This window comes from Aulostomus chinensis, chromosome 12 (assembly GCF_037954235.1).
Source record: "Aulostomus chinensis isolate RoL2024-O1b breed Wild chromosome 12, RoL_Achi_v1.0, whole genome shotgun sequence".
Lineage (NCBI taxonomy): Eukaryota > Metazoa > Chordata > Actinopteri > Syngnathiformes > Aulostomidae > Aulostomus > Aulostomus chinensis.
In genome coordinates this window covers 16,735,410-16,754,431 of record NC_141331.1, presented here as the reverse complement: position 1 = coordinate 16,754,431, position 19,022 = coordinate 16,735,410, and the positions used below count along the sequence as shown (strand labels likewise).

At 42.6% G+C, this 19,022-nt stretch overlaps 1 protein-coding gene across 1 annotated transcript in view; it reads right to left on the bottom strand.

Annotated features, from left to right (window-relative positions):
* Positions 1 to 5,854: 5,854 nt before the first annotated feature.
* The window catches only part of LOC147252279 (uncharacterized), a 37,496-nt gene continuing 24,328 nt past the window's right edge, over positions 5,855 to 19,022 (bottom strand). The window contains exons 24-37 of the mRNA XM_086221136.1: positions 18,324 to 18,428; positions 18,099 to 18,155; positions 17,832 to 17,957; positions 17,503 to 17,667; positions 16,359 to 16,523; positions 15,506 to 15,658; positions 14,837 to 15,001; positions 14,005 to 14,157; positions 13,336 to 13,500; positions 12,495 to 12,647; positions 11,826 to 11,990; positions 11,010 to 11,162; positions 10,341 to 10,505; positions 5,855 to 9,622 (exon numbers count right to left, since the gene is read on the bottom strand). Of these exons, the coding sequence (XP_086077262.1) occupies positions 9,546 to 9,622; positions 10,341 to 10,505; positions 11,010 to 11,162; positions 11,826 to 11,990; positions 12,495 to 12,647; positions 13,336 to 13,500; positions 14,005 to 14,157; positions 14,837 to 15,001; positions 15,506 to 15,658; positions 16,359 to 16,523; positions 17,503 to 17,667; positions 17,832 to 17,957; positions 18,099 to 18,155; positions 18,324 to 18,428 (1,967 nt within the window). The 3' untranslated portion in view covers positions 5,855 to 9,545. The remainder of the gene's footprint in view (positions 9,623 to 10,340; positions 10,506 to 11,009; positions 11,163 to 11,825; positions 11,991 to 12,494; positions 12,648 to 13,335; positions 13,501 to 14,004; positions 14,158 to 14,836; positions 15,002 to 15,505; positions 15,659 to 16,358; positions 16,524 to 17,502; positions 17,668 to 17,831; positions 17,958 to 18,098; positions 18,156 to 18,323; positions 18,429 to 19,022) is intronic.

Genomic DNA, 19,022 nt, shown 5'->3' with positions numbered 1-19,022 from the left:
TGAAATACAAGGGAGAACATCTGGAAAGACTATTCGCGCTGAATCACAGCTTGGGCCAGTTTGATAGCAATGGCTGATGCAAGTCTGGAATGGACACGCTGGTGCACTCTGAGGAACTGCTTGTCTTTTTTTTTTTTTCATCTGACGTGTGAACCGAGGTTGTTCACATTTTAAGCAGATCGATATTAATGGTCCTACTTAAAACGCCAGGTGAGCTAACAAGAGCCTCAAATGAGCCTCTTCCATGTTGCCCTAATGTCTCCCAGATGGAGTCAGTCACGCTGGCGTCCTTGGTTGGAAGTGAGAGTAACTGTTAATCTGAAAAATGAAAAGGCCTTGATGGGCTAAAACATCCATTTCAAAGCTGCGTGACACAGCCAGAGCTACACAAGTCATTCTAGTCCAGATAATTGGGTAAGAAGGAGCACCGGCAGGGAGTGTCTGAACAAGGTACCCCTGCCTCCACTCATCTCAGCGCTATAATAAGAGCATGGGGAGGTGTGTTGAAATACAACCCCGTCACTATTCATCCTCACCCCCTTGATGCAACAATGACTAGTATGCAGTCTGCTTTTCATTTAATGGAATTACCTTCGGGAGGCCAGCAGACGTCTCCTGAGTTGCTCTGTGTGTGTTCCTCTCATCCCTGCCGAGCTGTCTCATTAACACAGAGCCCAGCAGGCTGGGTTTAGCTTTAGCCCCATCTCCGTCCTGCTGAACACTACAACTTGCAGCACGGAAGATGAAAATAATGACTCACACATTACAAAGTCCCTGTACACAGTCCCTAGTTCCAGCACCACTCCCCAGCTTATTTAGACATCCATCCTCTCTAATGACTCAAGGCCATTTAAGAGCGAGGGAACCAGGCACCAGGCGGGGAAGTAAGGTGTTGTGCGAAGTGAAACAAGTAGCACTAGTTGGCTCTAATTTACTACTTTTATGCAAGATCTTATAACTGCTTACTTAATGAGGATTTTGATACAGGGGTTCAAGGAAGCCTGATCTGTTGTCTTCTTATTAGAGCAGCTATTACTCCTTTCCTCTGTAAAACATGTTTTACAGCCATTGAAATAGCCTAATTATTCAATCATCTGTAGGGTGGCTACTTCCTTTAGTGCTCTTATGAGTTCAGGCGTCATCTCACCAGGGTGTGGCTCATATCATTTACATTTCATTAAAGCACGCTGTGAGACATCATTGATTTCTCAGCAGCCCAGGAGTTTCCATGATGCAAGCTCATGGGTGGGGGTGGGGGTGGGGGGGGGGGGCAGGGCAGTAGACGTGTCACCCATCAGGAGCTGTCAGGGGCTGTCAGAGGACAGGATCCAGACCCTCGGCCAGGAGAGGCCAGGCCAGCCAGCTGTCACCTCTCTGACACATGGCTGAGACCATCCATCTGGCTCAGGGAGGCCCACCATGGGTGGAAAGCCAGATCCCAGACTGCATGCACATGACTGCGAGCATGTGAACACACTAGAAGATAATGTCCGTGTGCACTGGGACACAAATACAAATATTTATGCACATTCAATGACGCCTATGCATGTATGCACGCATCTAGTCCGATGCTACACGCCTGGGCTACTTGGAGTTATCACCAGCACAATCTGCGGTGCTGTCAGCAGAAATCATTCCCTCACAAAGAGATCTGGGAGGCAGAAATGACACCACCATCAAGCTTAGCAGACACAAACAATCCACTACAACGTTTGGCTGTGACACTCACTTTTACATTTGCAGCTCTATGTCTCACAGAGGAAGCTTTGGCAGCAGGAGTGGTTTTCCATACACTTACTATGTGCATCATTATGGACGACATAAAAAGTCCTCTGCTGGCTATAACATCTGAATCAGTGGCAGCTTCTGCTCCTCCAGATTCAGAGACACCACAGAGACGCCACATGCCGTAACATGGGTCCTAGTGGTCCGTCTCTCTGTCCTTGCTCGTTTTCTGTCATATTTGTGGAGGATTGAACCTGCCAAGATCATTAAAAAAAAAAAGTAGCAAATAAATAGCTAAATAGATAAATAAATGCCATTAAATGCATCAAAATACAGCATAAATTAGTTTAGAACATCTGACACAGCAATATTAATTTTGTATGTTCATATTTACTGGGTAAATCCCCCAGTTTATTTAATGCCCAATTTTGTTTTGTTTTATTTAGTAATTAGTTATGCACCTACACATTTCAGTTTATATTTATAGTAGGGGGGGGGGGTAAGTTTATTTTTCTCTTTGCATTTTTTCACTTTAATGCACCAAAAGTTTTCATTTTTTCATTTGAATGAAATTTGACCAGTGCTCATAAAATATATCTAATGCACTCTGCTGTTGATCAGCCAATGAGGCATCCGACCCGATGACAGCCCTCTTTATTTGGGCAATGAAGCAGAAATGTTGGAAAAGTTCATTTTGAAAATTATGAAAAGTTGAAAAAGTGAAAGTAAATATAGAAATTTAAAGCAAAGGTAAATAAATACAGAAGCAAATTCAATAAACATTTTTAGAAATTATGGAATGTCTTTATATTCCACACTGCGGTTTTGTTTGGTTTTTGGTGTATTTATTCATTTTGCTAAGTATTTTTTGGTCAGTGGCGTTGGTCCTGTGTTTCGTGATACTAATGTGATGCTGGCCAGGCGTGGAGGACTATCTACCGAAGCACGCTGAAGTAAGAGGGGTCAGTGCAGTTGCCAGACATATGGAGAGCATTTAGAGATATTCAGACTCCACATCGACCACAACAGAGCCAGAGAGAGTGTGGTACATCTTGTTTTGGTAACATTTCATTTTCGTGAAATGGTGTTGTACATCTTGTTTTGGTAACATTTAATGTTCATGAAAATCCTAAGTAGCCACAATTGCCCCCAAATTTAGGATCTATTTCACTGAAAGACCTACATTTAACTCAATTATTCATTTTACTGGTTTCAATGTCTCTTTTGGCTGAAGACTCAATTTAACGCCTGAGGACATGGGCTTCGACTAAGAGGAACATTATTTTGAGAGCCACCTTTAGCAGCATATTGGGAGTTTTGTTTGCCTGAATTACATTTGACCAGTGAGGAGTCCGATTAAACAATTTAACCCAGATACAGTTTAAATGTGGGCCATTTTCATAAAAAAACAAAATTAAAATCTCCCCTACTCCTGATTTCTGTTCATGCTGCACCTATTTACATTTGAGAAAACTTTTACAAGGTATCCTTAGTTAGCAGCAGGCTCTTGAAGTGTATATATATATAAATAAATAAAATGAACTGGTAAAGAAACAGTTAAGTTGAAATGATCGCAATTTCACTGGAGGGATGAGAAGCAACTGAAGCCGTGAGAATCAGGAAGGCAAAGACAGACACAGGATGAAGAGAGTAGAGTGGGAGATCAATGATAACGTGATCTGACGACATAGCTGAGCGAGTCGTTCCCCTCTGGTGGTCTCACCATCGACCAACCCAGACTTGAAACGAGCGAATGTTGTTTGGATTGGCTTTAATCTTCCCATCAGACAATACGAGGCAGGCAGTGTGCTGCAAGTGTTTTCCATTTTGCCACAAGAGAATTATGTCAGGATGTGCAAGTGCACAAGCAAAGATACGTCAGTGTGGCACATTGACAGGCAGCTTGTTCAAATAAAGAACTGACAAATCTCGGAACTCTGCGACTTGACTATTGAGAAACGCATATAGAAACACAGGCACATGACAACAGAAAACAAAACAAGAGATTCCCCCCTGTTCTCAGAAACTGTCTGTCCATGGTGCTGAAAGCCTGCTGAGAAGGGCGATGCACATTTTTCCCACCCCGGAGTGAATTAAAAATGGCTACAGTGGAGTTGAGTATGTGATCAAATGGAAAACATAAGCTCGTGTGACTGCCTTGCTTATGCTAAGTCAAGAGTAATTATCAACTTGTGCGGTGTGTTTCTTTGGCAAATAGCATCATGCGGATCTTGTTTGAAACAAAGGAGTGTGAAAGCAGATGATGAGTTGTACTTAGGCAAAGGAAACATTATCTAAATAAAAGTGTTAATGTGACTTCCAAGGTTTTTATGAATAACAGAAATGTGATGGTCTCTATTTGTGCCATGAAAACACACGCGGTAGCTGCAGCCATGCAAGTAGCTCTGCGAAGTTAGCCTCGCAGTGCTCTGTCAAATGTTCACTACAAGCTGTATTATTTTCAACAAATCACCATTTTTTACAGAAGAAAAAAAATCACAATAAATCCCTCAAATTTTGTTGAAGTTTAGTTTAAGGAAAGGTACTAAAAAAAATCAAGCATTTTTGCGTTTCACCAAACGACTTCTGGAGAGATTAGCTCGTGATTGTGATTAGCAACTGGCACTAGCTAATAGCATTAGCTAAGCAACTACGTAATAGGATAGTAGCAAAGCAAAAACTTTGCACAAGTGGATATTCACAGCATTAGAAAATATGATTTATTAAAGTTTATATTTAAAAAGTTGTTAATATATGTAACTGTACATGTCATTTAAAAGTCAGTATACGTAACACCACAGAATATCCTTGTAACCTGGAACTGGTTTGTCGCAGTGCCGATGCCGTAGTTGTCCGGGCAGTGACAGACGGCATCGTGGCTAGCCAGTATCTTGTTTAACACACCAGCCAACATGGCAATTTTTTGCTGGATATTTTGCATGTTAATTGCTTCCTAATGTTGGTATGCAAATAAGAAGGACAAAAGTTTTGCAGGCATTTGGTGCATTTTTTTTTTTTAATGACAAATAATTAACTAATTGTTAGCAGTTCACCCAAAACTGCACACATAAATCCAGGGGGGTGCATGAGGGGAATTCAGAGGACCAAATTCATTTTGAGTCTTTCTCTATTGGTATGACATGCATGTTAATGTTGCAAAAGTGGGGGAAATATTCTGATCGTGGGCACACTGACCACCAACACTTCTTACGTACAGTAAAGCCATACCACATCCAATGTTGTTAAATGTTGTTGTCATTAAAATAATGTTTTCAGGCATGTAACAAAAAAATGTCATGCCCCTTTCACACCAAGTAGTGTTTGGCTCTGTGTCAGCTTACTCACAATGTTTAGACAAATACACAAGTTAGGCCAGGTTCCACAATGATGAAAGCCTTCTCCAAAGAAAACGCCCCAGAGAAACTATCATGAAAACATGCGAATACTCAAAAAAAAAATTTCCTGGTCTCACAGCGGAAAATGTTTACTTTCTGACTTCACAATTTATGCTCCGGAGGTAAATTAATGCCAAGACATTGTGTGACGGAGAGAGTGCGCAGGATGTGACCGAGCTCCAAACTTCAGCCAGACCACAAAGGGATGTCTGAGACTTTTCTCAAGCAATCAAAAATCCGCCGTGACAATCACGCAAACATGGCCGCCGCTGCTACATTCATTCATCCTGGAGGTCTAATAACCATGTTCGGTATATTTGTGTACATGACAACAATGGGGCGTCTGATAAACCCGTTATTGCTTAAACAAAAACAGTGGGTCACATCCTGAAATTAAGTTCCATATTAGTGGTGCAATGAAAGCATTGTGTAAAAGTGTCAATAAAGATTATATCTGCTGCTACACACACACACATACACACACACACTCACACCTCCATTTTTTTTTGCAATCACCAAAAAAAAAGCTGAACTATATTGATGTAAGTGGATGAGGCAGCTGAGATTGTTTTGCCTCAGAGGACAGCCAAAACACTTTTAATCTTCTATCATCCATCTTTTTTATCTACACCACTGGCAGCATTTACATAAGTAGTGTATTGATAAGTGTTTCCACAGTGTTGCTTACCGCCATGGGTGTAATAATATCTCAGCCTTGGGCACAGTTGGATTTTACAAGATGATTCAATGTTAGCAGAGAAATAATAGCATCCACACTGAGTTGGACCTGAACACAAAGTCATAAACATCAATAGCCAAGAGGGAAATGTTGTTTAATGCAGTGTAATAATAACAATGACAAACAATGCTCTGCCATGACTCCTTACATTGTAAAAACTGTACCCAAAGACAAAGCAAGCTTTAACAGAGGTCTTTTATAGAAAAAGGAAATGATTTTATCCCATTATATAGTGCCTCACACAGCAATTTATCCACATAATTATGGTGGGCGTCCAGGTCGCGCTGTCACCCTTATGTACAGCCCACCAGGAGCCAAGAACAGTATTGAGCTGTTTTTAATTGATTTGTCCTGACTTACCCAGATCTGGCCTCCTGAGGCTCAGCTTCCTCAGTGGTGTAGTGCCAAGGCTCTGTCCGAACTCTGCATAAAAATAAATGAGAAGCTGTGGGGCTAGCCTCTAAAGTCAGAGGATATTGTTCGATTTCACGTCAGCCCTCCAGGAGGCAATTTAAACAAGCCAGCATGCTAATCAGCCTGGTATAAAAGGCAGTCCTGGAGGGTAGCCCACCCCTCTCTCCCTCAGTCTCTGCAACAAGGCCATAAAGGACCTAACCTGTACGAGGGAATATTACACTCCAGTGTCATGTGATGGGGAATAAGAAACATACCCCTGTATGCATGTCATTGTCGTGTTTTTCAAAATCCTGGAAAAACTCAAAAGGGCCCTCAGCGAAGTAGAAATCATCACGCCAGAGCAGGGACTCTGTTATAACAGTATACTGGCATGCACGAGCACAGCAGCACTCCACCGGGAGGATCAGGGCAGGCTCTCCTGCTGCCTTCAACACATCAACAACATCTCAGTGGAACCACATTGTGACCCTCAGCTGAGGAGCCAAAGCCACAAATAATTCAATACTCTAATATCCCCTCGGTATTTGTTGTGACCACAGAAATATGATAGTGTTCATTCTCTGCTTGTGCCTTGAACCCACAGGTCAGGTGGTAGCAGATCCCAGCCCGGTCTGTGACTCGGAGGTTAAACTAATCATGCGTGACTTTCTCACATGGCTCAAACTCCCAAATCTACGCCAGCTTGTCATCCAGCCACGGCTGAACCTGCTTTTACACCACTCAGGACTTCTGATTCGACAGTTGTTTTACTGTACCAACTGTGCTGTTTCTCGTTAAATCCTCTTTAATTATGTAGACACAGCACCAAACGGGCCTCTAGACCATTTCTCTGGGCACTCTTCTATCCGCGAAACCAACTCAGACCAACACATCCCTGCACACTGCTCCAGCACAATTCCTCTTTACAATAATTAAAGTAAACACAGAGCAATTTTCTTTGTCAAATCTGAACAGAAGGATGTACTGCAACCATCTGTGTTCATGTGTGAAAAGCAGGTTGTACCTAGGACTGACTAACACTGCCCCCTACTGACACAAGCATGTTCTTACAGTTGTTTGCAGCTCCACTTTGTCAACTGTTCTGTACAGACTGCTGATAAACAGAGGGACACGAAGAACAGAAGAAACACACAGATCTGAGGGTGCACTGTCTGCTTGGGTGAAGACGTCACTCACTGCTTTTACAGAAACCAGATCTCAGCTTAAATTTGTCATGTGGTAAATCATTCAGCCGACCCCTGTCAGGAGGCTGAAATGAGTTAATATGGAGAATTGTATGTTAAACTTGTTTGAGAGAAGTCATGATTTGGTTGAGAAGTTGACGAAATCTTGAAGAAAATGCAACAGTATGAGTCATTTAAATTATTCTTTTAATATTTTTCCTTTGATTCATTTTCGTTGCTATTGTTGAATCATACAGCTGTAAAATATCAGTATTTTTTTTACTATTTTATATACTTGTGTATTATTATTATTTACCTTTTTAACAAATCATATATACCTTCAAAGTGGTATTGAAATGAAAGTATTGCCACAATATTGAACTTTTTAAAACTGGTGTCCCTCCATTTCTCAGCAAATCTAGCAAACCTCCAAATATTTTACTGTTGCTTCTTCTACATAACTACAGTTTAAAAAAGACACGCATAGAATCTTCCTTGCAAAGCAGAGATGAAACTGGATAGAAACCAAATTTAGTTGCACTAGCAGTAACTTTTCTAGACAATGCAAATACAATTTTTTTTTAACACGAGTAAGAAAATGTGGGAAAAAAAAGTTTAAGAAAGACAGAGTGGAGCTGTGTGTGTGTGTGTGTGTGTGTGTATATATATATATATATATATATATATATATATTAGACAAAGCAATTCATTAGTAGAAGTAAGCACAAATGTAAAGATTCATTCACATTCTGTTCATAAATACAATATATGGAGGAACATATCTCCCAATCGAAGCATCTTTTAAGTGTAGAGGAGTTGCATTTATATTTTCGAGCAGTAAAGCCCCATGAATTGGTCAGCTGGAAATCCAGGTTCATTAGAAGTGGATTTTCGTGCATGATGACTCTTTCTAAAGCCTATAAAAACCACCTGGAATGGACAAATAAAGCTGTTTTTCTTCTCAGTCATGTTTTCATTGTGAGGCAATATATTAGGAATCAGTGGACCACTTAAACATCTCCTGGAGTCGTAACGTAAATAAAATTTCAGTTAAATATACATTAAGCTTATTTTTGATAATCTTAATCCAAACTAGTAAAATTAGTGTTGTTTCATCATTTTCACTCATGCCTGGAGGTTTTCTTCTCCATAACGTACCAATCATAATGGAACTGAACCGAAACTGTCACACCAGAACCACAATAAAAATCAAGCTTGACCTTGTTAAGCTGTTCCACCCTCATTATTTATATCCATACATCCATCCAAATTCTGTATCGCTTATCCATTGAGGGGCACGGGGGCCGGTGGTGTAGTGGTTAGCACTGGAACCTCACAGCGAAAAGGTTCCAGGTTCAAGCGTGGGGTCTTTCTGAGTGGAGACCGTAGGTGTGACTGTGAGTGTGAATGGTTGTCTGTCTATACGTGTTGGCCCTGAGATGGGCTGGCGACCTGTCCAGGGTGAACCCCGCTTCTCGCCCAAGGGCTGCTGGGATAGGCTCCACCCACCAACAGGATAAGTTGAAGAAAATGGATGGATGGATGGAGACTTAACGAGGTTAGAATGATGGAGTAGGTAAACATAAAGACTCAAACTGTCCCTGTGATGCCATCTTACATGTAACTTCCTCTGTTGGCTCCTGTTCTGCTACATTCACTCATTCACTTTTGTGCAATTTCTTCTTTCATTCGCTCCTCTGACATGAAAGCTATTCAGCAGCTTCACCTTTGCCTGGCTGGTCTTTGGAGCCACTCTGGACACCACTTTTCTCCTCAGCTTATAAAGGTGAATTCATCCTCCTCTTCAGCGCTGCAGTCTGGCTGCCATTCAGACTTTGTCTGAGTCATATTACGCCCTCGCTTTCTCCTCCATGAGCAGTGTCTGGAGAACCTGGAGAACCTTGAGAACCATTTGAACATTTGTTACTGTCGTCAGGTTTTCTTGGTGTGGTCCTCTGAGTGTCCTGGTAGCATCCAGGTAGTACCGTTAGATATTTTTTCATTTGCAGGAACTACCGGGTTCCTTTCTTGCTGGTTATCATCTCTCCTCTGTTTTTTTTTTTTTTTTACCTGTGCCAAATTTGAATCCGGATTATGATCAGTTATTTATGGCTCTTTCTGCTCTGGAGACTTGAAGGAGGATGGGGATGCTCCCTCTTCATCATCCACCTCCTTCTCTGATCCTGAAATAGTAAAAAAAAAAAAAAAAAAAAAGGCATAAGAACCACATCATTCTGTTAAATTGTAAAGTGGATTAATGTTCATGGGAAATTTTGGTTTTAACATCCTTCATCTTCATTTGTACACTGAAAATATGGAGGGAAATTTGCTTCCCAAAACCTTTCTACTTTTCTTTCACTTTCCAATTTCAACACATAATTTAAGTATATTTGGCAGATGATGTTCTTACGGAATCACACTGAGTCCTCCACAGTGAAATTCATTCAGCCTACCAGTAAATTTACTTCCAAGTTACACACTTGCTTTCTCTAAGCTTTTAGCTGGCTGGATGTAGTGTATAATTTTTTTTACATATCAGACTAAAATTTACTTCAAAGGAGAAGCTTGGAAATAAATTTCAATTATTGCTGGCAATATAATCAATGACCTTGTAGGTAGGGTTGTTCTCTGAAGCAGTGCTCTCAGTGCAGACAGAGTGTGGGGCTCGAGATCGAACCTTACACAAAGTCGAGATTCACAACCTGATAAATAATATAGACGTGTGTTGCGAAAACAACAGTCTTTGTCTGGTGGAAACCTTTTGATGAATCCCTTCACAAACAGTAACAAACTGAATCACATTGAGGGTCCCCTACCTTCTAAAGCGCCCATCGCTTGTTAGCTCTTTGTCAGTCCCTTACACACACAAGAAAACACCGGATCGTATTTGCCGTCTTTTACCTTCAACAGCGCCCATCGCTTCTCCACCGTTGCTATCAGGGTCATTAGACTCCACATCAGATACACTTTGGAGCAAAGAGTGAGGTGGAGGCTTGGGTGGAGGTTTGGGTGCACTGTGATGGAGTCGCATCCTTTGATCGCCATCACTTTCACCCTCACTGGACCCTGAAACACAAAATAGAAACACCAGAGAAAAGAAAGTGGTTGAAGACTGCGGAGAAAGACGACATGAGCTTCAGTCCAATAAAAAGAAGAGTGATAACCTGCATAAAGATGATGAGGAGGAGCAATAGATTTCATTGCAAATCTCCATGTTTTGCATTGTCTTTCCACATGGAGATTGATAGTAATTTTAACTGCAGCAAATCTCAACTCTCTTCGTTAAGCCTCATTCAGGGGTGATTCACGAAGAGCCAAGATTTTGTTTTCAGACAGAGGGCAGGGTTAGTGATGAGGATTGAACCAGCGTCATTGACGCTCCCTTCGCTAAGCTTTAGGTCACCGAGCTTGAACAGATGTATGTCTTGGTTATAGGCGATACTTTGTATATGTTGTATAAAGTATATAGTTGCTCATGAGTCATTGTAGGTCTCAAACCAGTCTTGCTAGCTCTTTGTCAAGTCCCTTACACAAACAAGAAAACACCAGATCCTATTGGGTGTCCTTTACCTTTGACAGCACCCATAGCTTCTCTGAGGTCATTAGACCCCACATCAGATTCAGGGTTGATCAAAGGGTGAAGCTGAGGTTTGGGTGGAGGTTTGGGTGCACTGTGATGGAGACGCATCCTTTGATTCACCTCACTTCCTCCCTCTTTTGACCCTTAAGAACATGACAGAAACATTTAAAAATAAGCAGAGCAAAACATCAGAGTGATTAAAAGAGATCAAAGAGAAAGATGACATAAAGCTTCAGACCAATAAGAAATCATTACTGTTTCAGCACATAACAGTGTAGGTTGAGATGAACCTGCGTGAAGCCATCCATTCATTCATCCATCCATCCATCCATCCATCCATCCACGTTCTACTGCCTAAACTGTTAAGGGTCATGGGGGGGTGGAGCCTATCCCAGCAGCCTTCAGGTGAGAGGCGGGGTTCACCCTGGACAGGTCACCAGTCCATCACAGGACCAACACATAGAGACAGACGACCATTCACACTCACAGTCACACCTACGGTCAATTTAGAGTATCAATCAGCCTCGTCCCCTCTTGATGTCTTTGGACTGTGGGAGGAAGCTGGAGTACCAGAGAGAACCCACACAGGAACAGGGAGAACATGGAGACTCACACAGAAAGACCCTGTGCTGGAGTCAGGAACCTTCTTGCTGTGACGCGACAGTGCTGACCACTGTGTCACCCTTGTATATATCATATAAAGTAAATGCTCATGAGTAATTGCATGTCTCGCGCCAGTCTTGTTAGCTCTTTGTCAGTCCCTTACACACACAAGAAAACACCGGATCGTATTTGCCGTCTTTTACCTTCAACAGCGCCCATCGCTTCTCCACCGTTGCTATCAGGGTCATTAGACTCCACATCAGATACACTTTGGAGCAAAGAGTGAGGTGGAGGCTTGGGTGGAGGTTTGGGTGCACTGTGATGGAGTCGCATCCTTTGATCGCCATCACTTTCACCCTCACTGGACCCTGAAACACAAAATAGAAACACCAGAGAAAAGAAAGTGGTTGAAGACTGCGGAGAAAGACGACATGAGCTTCAGTCCAATAAAAAGAAGAGTGATAACCTGCATAAAGATGATGAGGAGGAGCAATAGATTTCATTGCAAATCTCCATGTTTTGCATTGTCTTTCCACATGGAGATTGATAGTAATTTTAACTGCAGCAAATCTCAACTCTCTTCGTTAAGCCTCATTCAGGGGTGATTCACGAAGAGCCAAGATTTTGTTTTCAGACAGAGGGCAGGGTTAGTGATGAGGATTGAACCAGCGTCATTGACGCTCCCTTCGCTAAGCTTTAGGTCACCGAGCTTGAACAGATGTATGTCTTGGTTATAGGCGATACTTTGTATATGTTGTATAAAGTATATAGTTGCTCATGAGTCATTGTAGGTCTCAAACCAGTCTTGCTAGCTCTTTGTCAAGTCCCTTACACAAACAAGAAAACACCAGATCCTATTGGGTGTCCTTTACCTTTGACAGCACCCATAGCTTCTCTGAGGTCATTAGACCCCACATCAGATTCAGGGTTGATCAAAGGGTGAAGCTGAGGTTTGGGTGGAGGTTTGGGTGCACTGTGATGGAGACGCATCCTTTGATTCACCTCACTTCCTCCCTCTTTTGACCCTTAAGAACATGACAGAAACATTTAAAAATAAGCAGAGCAAAACATCAGAGTGATTAAAAGAGATCAAAGAGAAAGATGACATAAAGCTTCAGACCAATAAGAAATCATTACTGTTTCAGCACATAACAGTGTAGGTTGAGATGAACCTGCGTGAAGCCATCCGTTCATTCATCCATCCATCCATCCATCCATCCATCCATCCATCCATCCATCCACGTTCTACTGCCTAAACTGTTAAGGGTCATGGGGGGGGGGGGGGGGGGGAGCCTATCCCAGCAGCCTTCAGGCGAGAGGCGTGGTTCACCCTGGACAGGTCACCAGTCCATCACAGGACCAACACATAGAGACAGACGACCATTCACACTCACAGTCACACCTACGGTCAATTTAGTGTATCAATCAGCCTCGTCCCCTCTTGATGTCTTTGGACTGTGGGAGGAAGCTGGAGTACCAGAGAGAACCCACACAGGAACAGGGAGAACATGCAGACTCACACAGAAAGACCCTGTGCTGGAGTCAGGAACCTTCTTGCTGTGACGCGACAGTGCTGACCACTGTGTCACCCTTGTATATATCATATAAAGTAAATGCTCATGAGTAATTGCATGTCTCGCGCCAGTCTTGTTAGCTCTTTGTCAGTCCCTTACACACACAAGAAAACACCGGATCGTATTTGCCGTCTTTTACCTTCAACAGCGCCCATCGCTTCTCCACCGTTGCTATCAGGGTCATTAGACTCCACATCAGATACACTTTGGAGCAAAGAGTGAGGTGGAGGCTTGGGTGGAGGTTTGGGTGCACTGTGATGGAGTCGCATCCTTTGATCGCCATCACTTTCACCCTCACTGGACCCTGAAACACAAAATAGAAACACCAGAGAAAAGAAAGTGGTTGAAGACTGCGGAGAAAGACGACATGAGCTTCAGTCCAATAAAAAGAAGAGTGATAACCTGCATAAAGATGATGAGGAGGAGCAATAGATTTCATTGCAAATCTCCATGTTTTAAATTGTCATTCCACATGGAGATTGATAGTAATTTTAACTGCAGCAAATCTCAAATCTCTTCGTTAAGCCTCATTCAGGGGTGATTCACGAAGAGCCAAGATTTTGTTTTCAGACAGAGGGCAGGGTTAGTGATGAGGATTGAACCAGCGTCATTGACGCTCCCTTCGCTAAGCTTTAGGTCACCGAGCTTGAACAGATGTATGTCTTGGTTAGAGGCGATACTTTGTATATGTTGTATAAAGTATGTAGTTGCTCATGAGTCATTGTAGGTCTCAAACCAGTCTTGCTAGCTCTTTGTCAAGTCCTTTACACAAACAAGAAAACACCAGATCCTATTGGGTGTCCTTTACCTTTGACAGCACCCATAGCTTCTCTGAGGTCATTAGACCCCACATCAGATTCAGGGTTGATCAAAGGGTGAAGCTGAGGTTTGGGTGGAGGTTTGGGTGCACTGTGATGGAGACGCATCCTTTGATTCACCTCACTTCCTCCCTCTTTTGACCCTGAAGAACATGACAGAAACATTTAAAAATAAGCAGAGCAAAACATCAGAGTGATTAAAAGAGATCAAAGAGAAAGATGACATAAAGCTTCAGACCAATAAGAAATCATTACTGTTTCAGCACCTAACAGTGTAGGTTGAGATGAACCTGCGTGAAGCCATCCATTCATTCATCCATCCATCCATCCATCCATCCATCCATCCATCCATCCATCCACGTTCTACTGCCTAAACTGTTAAGGGTCATGGGGGGGGGGGGCCTATCCCAGCAGCCTTCAGGTGAGAGGCGTGGTTCACCCTGGACAGGTCACCAGTCCATCACAGGACCAACACATAGAGACAGACGACCATTCACACTCACAGTCACACCTACGGTCAATTTAGAGTATCAATCAGCCTCGTCCCCTCTTGATGTCTTTGGACTGTGGGAGGAAGCTGGAGTACCAGAGAGAACCCACACAGGAACAGGGAGAACATGCAGACTCACACAGAAAGACCCTGTGCTGGAGTCAGGAACCTTCTTGCTGTGACGCGACAGTGCTGACCACTGTGCCACCCTTGTATATATCATATAAAGTAAATGCTCATGAGTAATTGCATGTCTCGCGCCAGTCTTGTTAGCTCTTTGTCAGTCCCTTCCACACACAAGAAAACACCGGATCGTATTTGCCGTCTTTTACCTTCAACAGCGCCCATCGCTTCTTCACCGTTGCTATCAGGGTCATTAGACTCCACATCAGATACACTTTGGAGCAAAGAGTGAGGTGGAGGCTTGGGTGGAGGTTTGGGTGCACTGTGATGGAGTCGCATCCTTTGATCGCCATCACTTTCACCCTCACTGGACCCTGAAACACAAAATAGAAACACCAGAGAAAAGAAAGTGGTTGAAGACTGCGGAGAAAGACGACATGAGCTTCAGTCCAATAAAAAGAAGAGTGATAACCTGCATAAAGATGATGAGGAGGAGCAATAGATTTCATTGCAAATCTCCATGTTTTAAATTGTCTTTCCACATGGAGATTGATAGTAATTTTAACTGCAGCAAATCTCAACTCTCTTCGTTAAGCCTCATTCAGGGGTGATTCACTAAGAGCCAAGATTTTGTTTTCAGACAGAGGGCAGGGTTAGTGATGAGGATTGAACCAGCGTCATTGACGCTCCCTTCGCTAAGCTTTAGGTCACCTAGCTTGAACAGATGTATGTCTTGGTTAGAGGCGATGCTTTGTATATGTTGTATAAAGTATATAGTTGCTCATGAGTCATTGTAGGTCTCAAACCAGTCTTGCTAGCTCTTTGTCAAGTCCTTTACACAAACAAGAAAACACCAGATCCTATTGGGTGTCCTTTACCTTTGACAGCACCCATAGCTTCTCTGAGGTCATTAGACCCCACATCAGATTCAGGGTTGATCAAAGGGTGAAGCTGAGGTTTGGGTGGAGGTTTGGGTGCACTGTGATGGAGACGCATCCTTTGATTCACCTCACTTCCTCCCTCTTTTGACCCTTAAGAACATGACAGAAACATTTAAAAATAAGCAGAGCAAAACATCAGAGTGATTAAAAGAGATCAAAGAGAAAGATGACATAAAGCTTCAGACCAATAAGAAATCATTACTGTTTCAGCACATAACAGTGTAGGTTGAGATGAACCTGCGTGAAGCCATCCATTCATCCATCCATCCATCCATCCATCCATCCATCCATCCATCCACTTTCTACTGCCTAAACTGTTAAGGGTCATGGGGGGGTGGAGCCTATCCCAGCAGCCTTCGGGCGAGAGGCAGGGTTCACCCTGGACAGGTCACCAGTCCATCTCAGCACCAACACATAGAGACAGACGACCATTCACACTCACAGTCACACCTACGGTCAATTTAGAGTATCAATCAGCCTCGTCCTCTCTTGATGTCTTTGGACTGTGGGAGGAAGCTGGAGTACCAGAGAGAACCCACACAGGAACAGGGAGAACATGGAGACTCACACAGGAACAGGGAGAACATGGAGACTCACACAGAAAGACCCTGTGCTGGAGTCAGGAACCTTCTTGCTGTGACGCGACAGTGCTGACCACTGTGTCACCCTTGTATATATCACATAAAGTAAATGCTCATGAGTAATTGCATGTCTCGCGCCAGTCTTGTTAGCTCTTTGTCAGTCCCTTACACACACAAGAAAACACCGGATCGTATTTGCCGTCTTTTACCTTCAACAGCGCCCATCGCTTCTCCACCGTTGCTATCAGGGTCATTAGACTCCACATCAGATACACTTTGGAGCAAAGAGCAAGCCTGAGGCTTGGGTGGAGGTTTGGGTGCACTGTGATGGAGTCGCATCCTTTGATCGCCATCACTTTCACCCTCACTGGACCCTGAAACACAAAATAGAAACACCAGAGAAAAGAAAGTGGTTGAAGACTGCGGAGAAAGACGACATGAGCTCAGAGTTCATTGTGAATCTCCATGTTTCGCATTGTGTCTTCCTAATGGAGACTGATAGTAATTTTCCCTGTAGGAAGCAATACCTTGTATATAATATACAAGCATATAATTGCTCATGAGTAATTATGTGTATCTTGAGAGAAAGACAGAGGCTGAAGACTAAAGAGAAAGATGACATGAACTCTTAGATTTCAGAATGTGAAAATGAGGGTCAGTAATAAGAGCATACACTCAGACCGTAGGCCAACAAGGCCATCCTTCCTTTATTCTGCACGAAAAATATTCAAGAACCTCCTTGCTGTCAGGCTGTCACCACTACACCACCAGTTACTTTGAGGAAAAATATTTTTTACTTGGCTAAAACGGATGAAGATAAGGGACCTTCAGTGATGAAGCTGCCAACTGAAAGAGGACATAAAGAGAGCAGCACAAATGAAACTTTGACATGACCTTAACATGTCTGCTTTCTTTTTATACTGAAGAAAGACTTCTATCAAATACTTCTCGACTTTCACATGAGTAGACGTTTGAATGGTGCCTGTAACTTTACCAGAGTACTGCTTTATCTGGGAGTTTCTACTTTCTTGAACGGGACTATGAACTTCTTCCACAACTGATGTACCAAAAACAAAGGGAAGTAAACAAAGGGAAGGATAAAAGAAAAAAAGTGTGAATCTTATTATTCTAAAATTGTTTTCAAAACCTGTTCTAGACATTTCATTCTTTTAATAACATAAGACAATGAGAGAAAAATGTGACCTTCCATTGAATTTTAATTATGCAGTCTTTTTTCAGCCAATTTGCTTTAAATGAGTGTTTTTGCGACTGCCATATTAATGGTGGAAGTGAGACGAACCTGCTTGGAACCTAAAACCCGGAAGACACCAAATCCCATTGAGCGTCCTTTACCTCCTGCAGTGCCCGTCGCTTCTCCACAGTTGCTGTCAGGGTCATTAGACTCCACATCAGATTCACTTTGGATCCGAGGGTGAAGCTGAGGTTTGGGTGGAGGTTTGGGTGCACTGTGAGGGAGACGCATCCTTTGATCGCCCTCATTGCTCTCCTGAATGGACACTGAAACACATGACAGAAACATGTAAGAACACTAGAGAGAATGAAAGAGATCAAAGACTCAAGAGAAAAGTGGCATGAGCGTTCAGTCTGTGAAAACGTGAGAGTAGTAACCTGTTGTCAGCTAAAACAGGAAAACACACCAAATCACAATGAGAGTCCTTCACCTGTTCGTTTGCTGTCAGGGTCACGAGACTCCACCTCAGAGTCCCTTTGGATCAGAGGCTGAAGCTGCTGCTTGGATGCAAGTGTGGCTGCACTGTGAAGGAGACGCATCTCTTGATCACTGGACCCTGAAACACATGACAGAAACATGAAAGAAACACTAGAGAGAATGAAAGAGATCAAAGACTTAAGAGAAAAGTGGCATGAGCGTTCACTCTGGGAAAACACGAAACTGGTTACTTGCAGCTGAGACACCTTCCAGTTCCTACCTCCACTTGGAGTTGGTGACGCTCCTTCTAAATTACCCTTCTTTGCCTTGTGACAAGCTGGAAGGATGGAAGAGGAAGACATAAGACATGAACTCTTACTGATGATTTACAAGGAACATCTCTTTGTGTACCAGCTTGGTTTACTTAGTTATGGAAAAATATCTTCTAATTTCAAACTGTAATAATTTGAGTCATTGGTTGTAACATCATTTGTTTTAACTGCACCTTTGAGTCTTGTGCGGAACACGTAAGCCAGGACCGCGAGTAAGAAACACATCGCACCGATGATTACGACCACAACCAGGAGAGCGACTGTTCCAGAACTGAAGCCTGCACAGACACACAACAGTCAATCATTCATCAAAGTCCATGCACCGTATGTGTGTTCATTGTTACACTCAGTTTTTCATTGCAGTGTCGATTCACGGACGTAAACACCAGCCTTCACTCTTAAATTACAATCACTGGGCAACAGAATTTACTTTGTTCCAATCACACCGTTCTGAAGGCTCTACGGATCCATTTTTTTGTTGTTCCTGATCATGTGGAGCAGGAGAGCTGCAGCTAAACACCAGTTTCATCAAGGAGTAATCCATCCACAATTTTTTAGGAATTAGCAGATGATGATGGTTTCATCAAAAGCATGTCAAGAAACTGGAGTCTGGATTCAGCAAATGTTTTTCTTGAATAAAGGTACAAAGTAATTGATTTTCCAAATATTGTCAATGTATCCTCTTTCGATTGACTAGTCGCTTCATTGTTGCAGTGCTACAAAATGGCTGCGTATTTGCCTGTTCATGATGTCGTTGTTTGTGCTGTCAATCAATTTATTACATCGGGAGCTATAAATGTGCAGAATGTTTTTTTTTCTGTATTCGCGTCCCTGAAATGTACCGAATATTTTTCCATGTTCTTTGCTCTTTT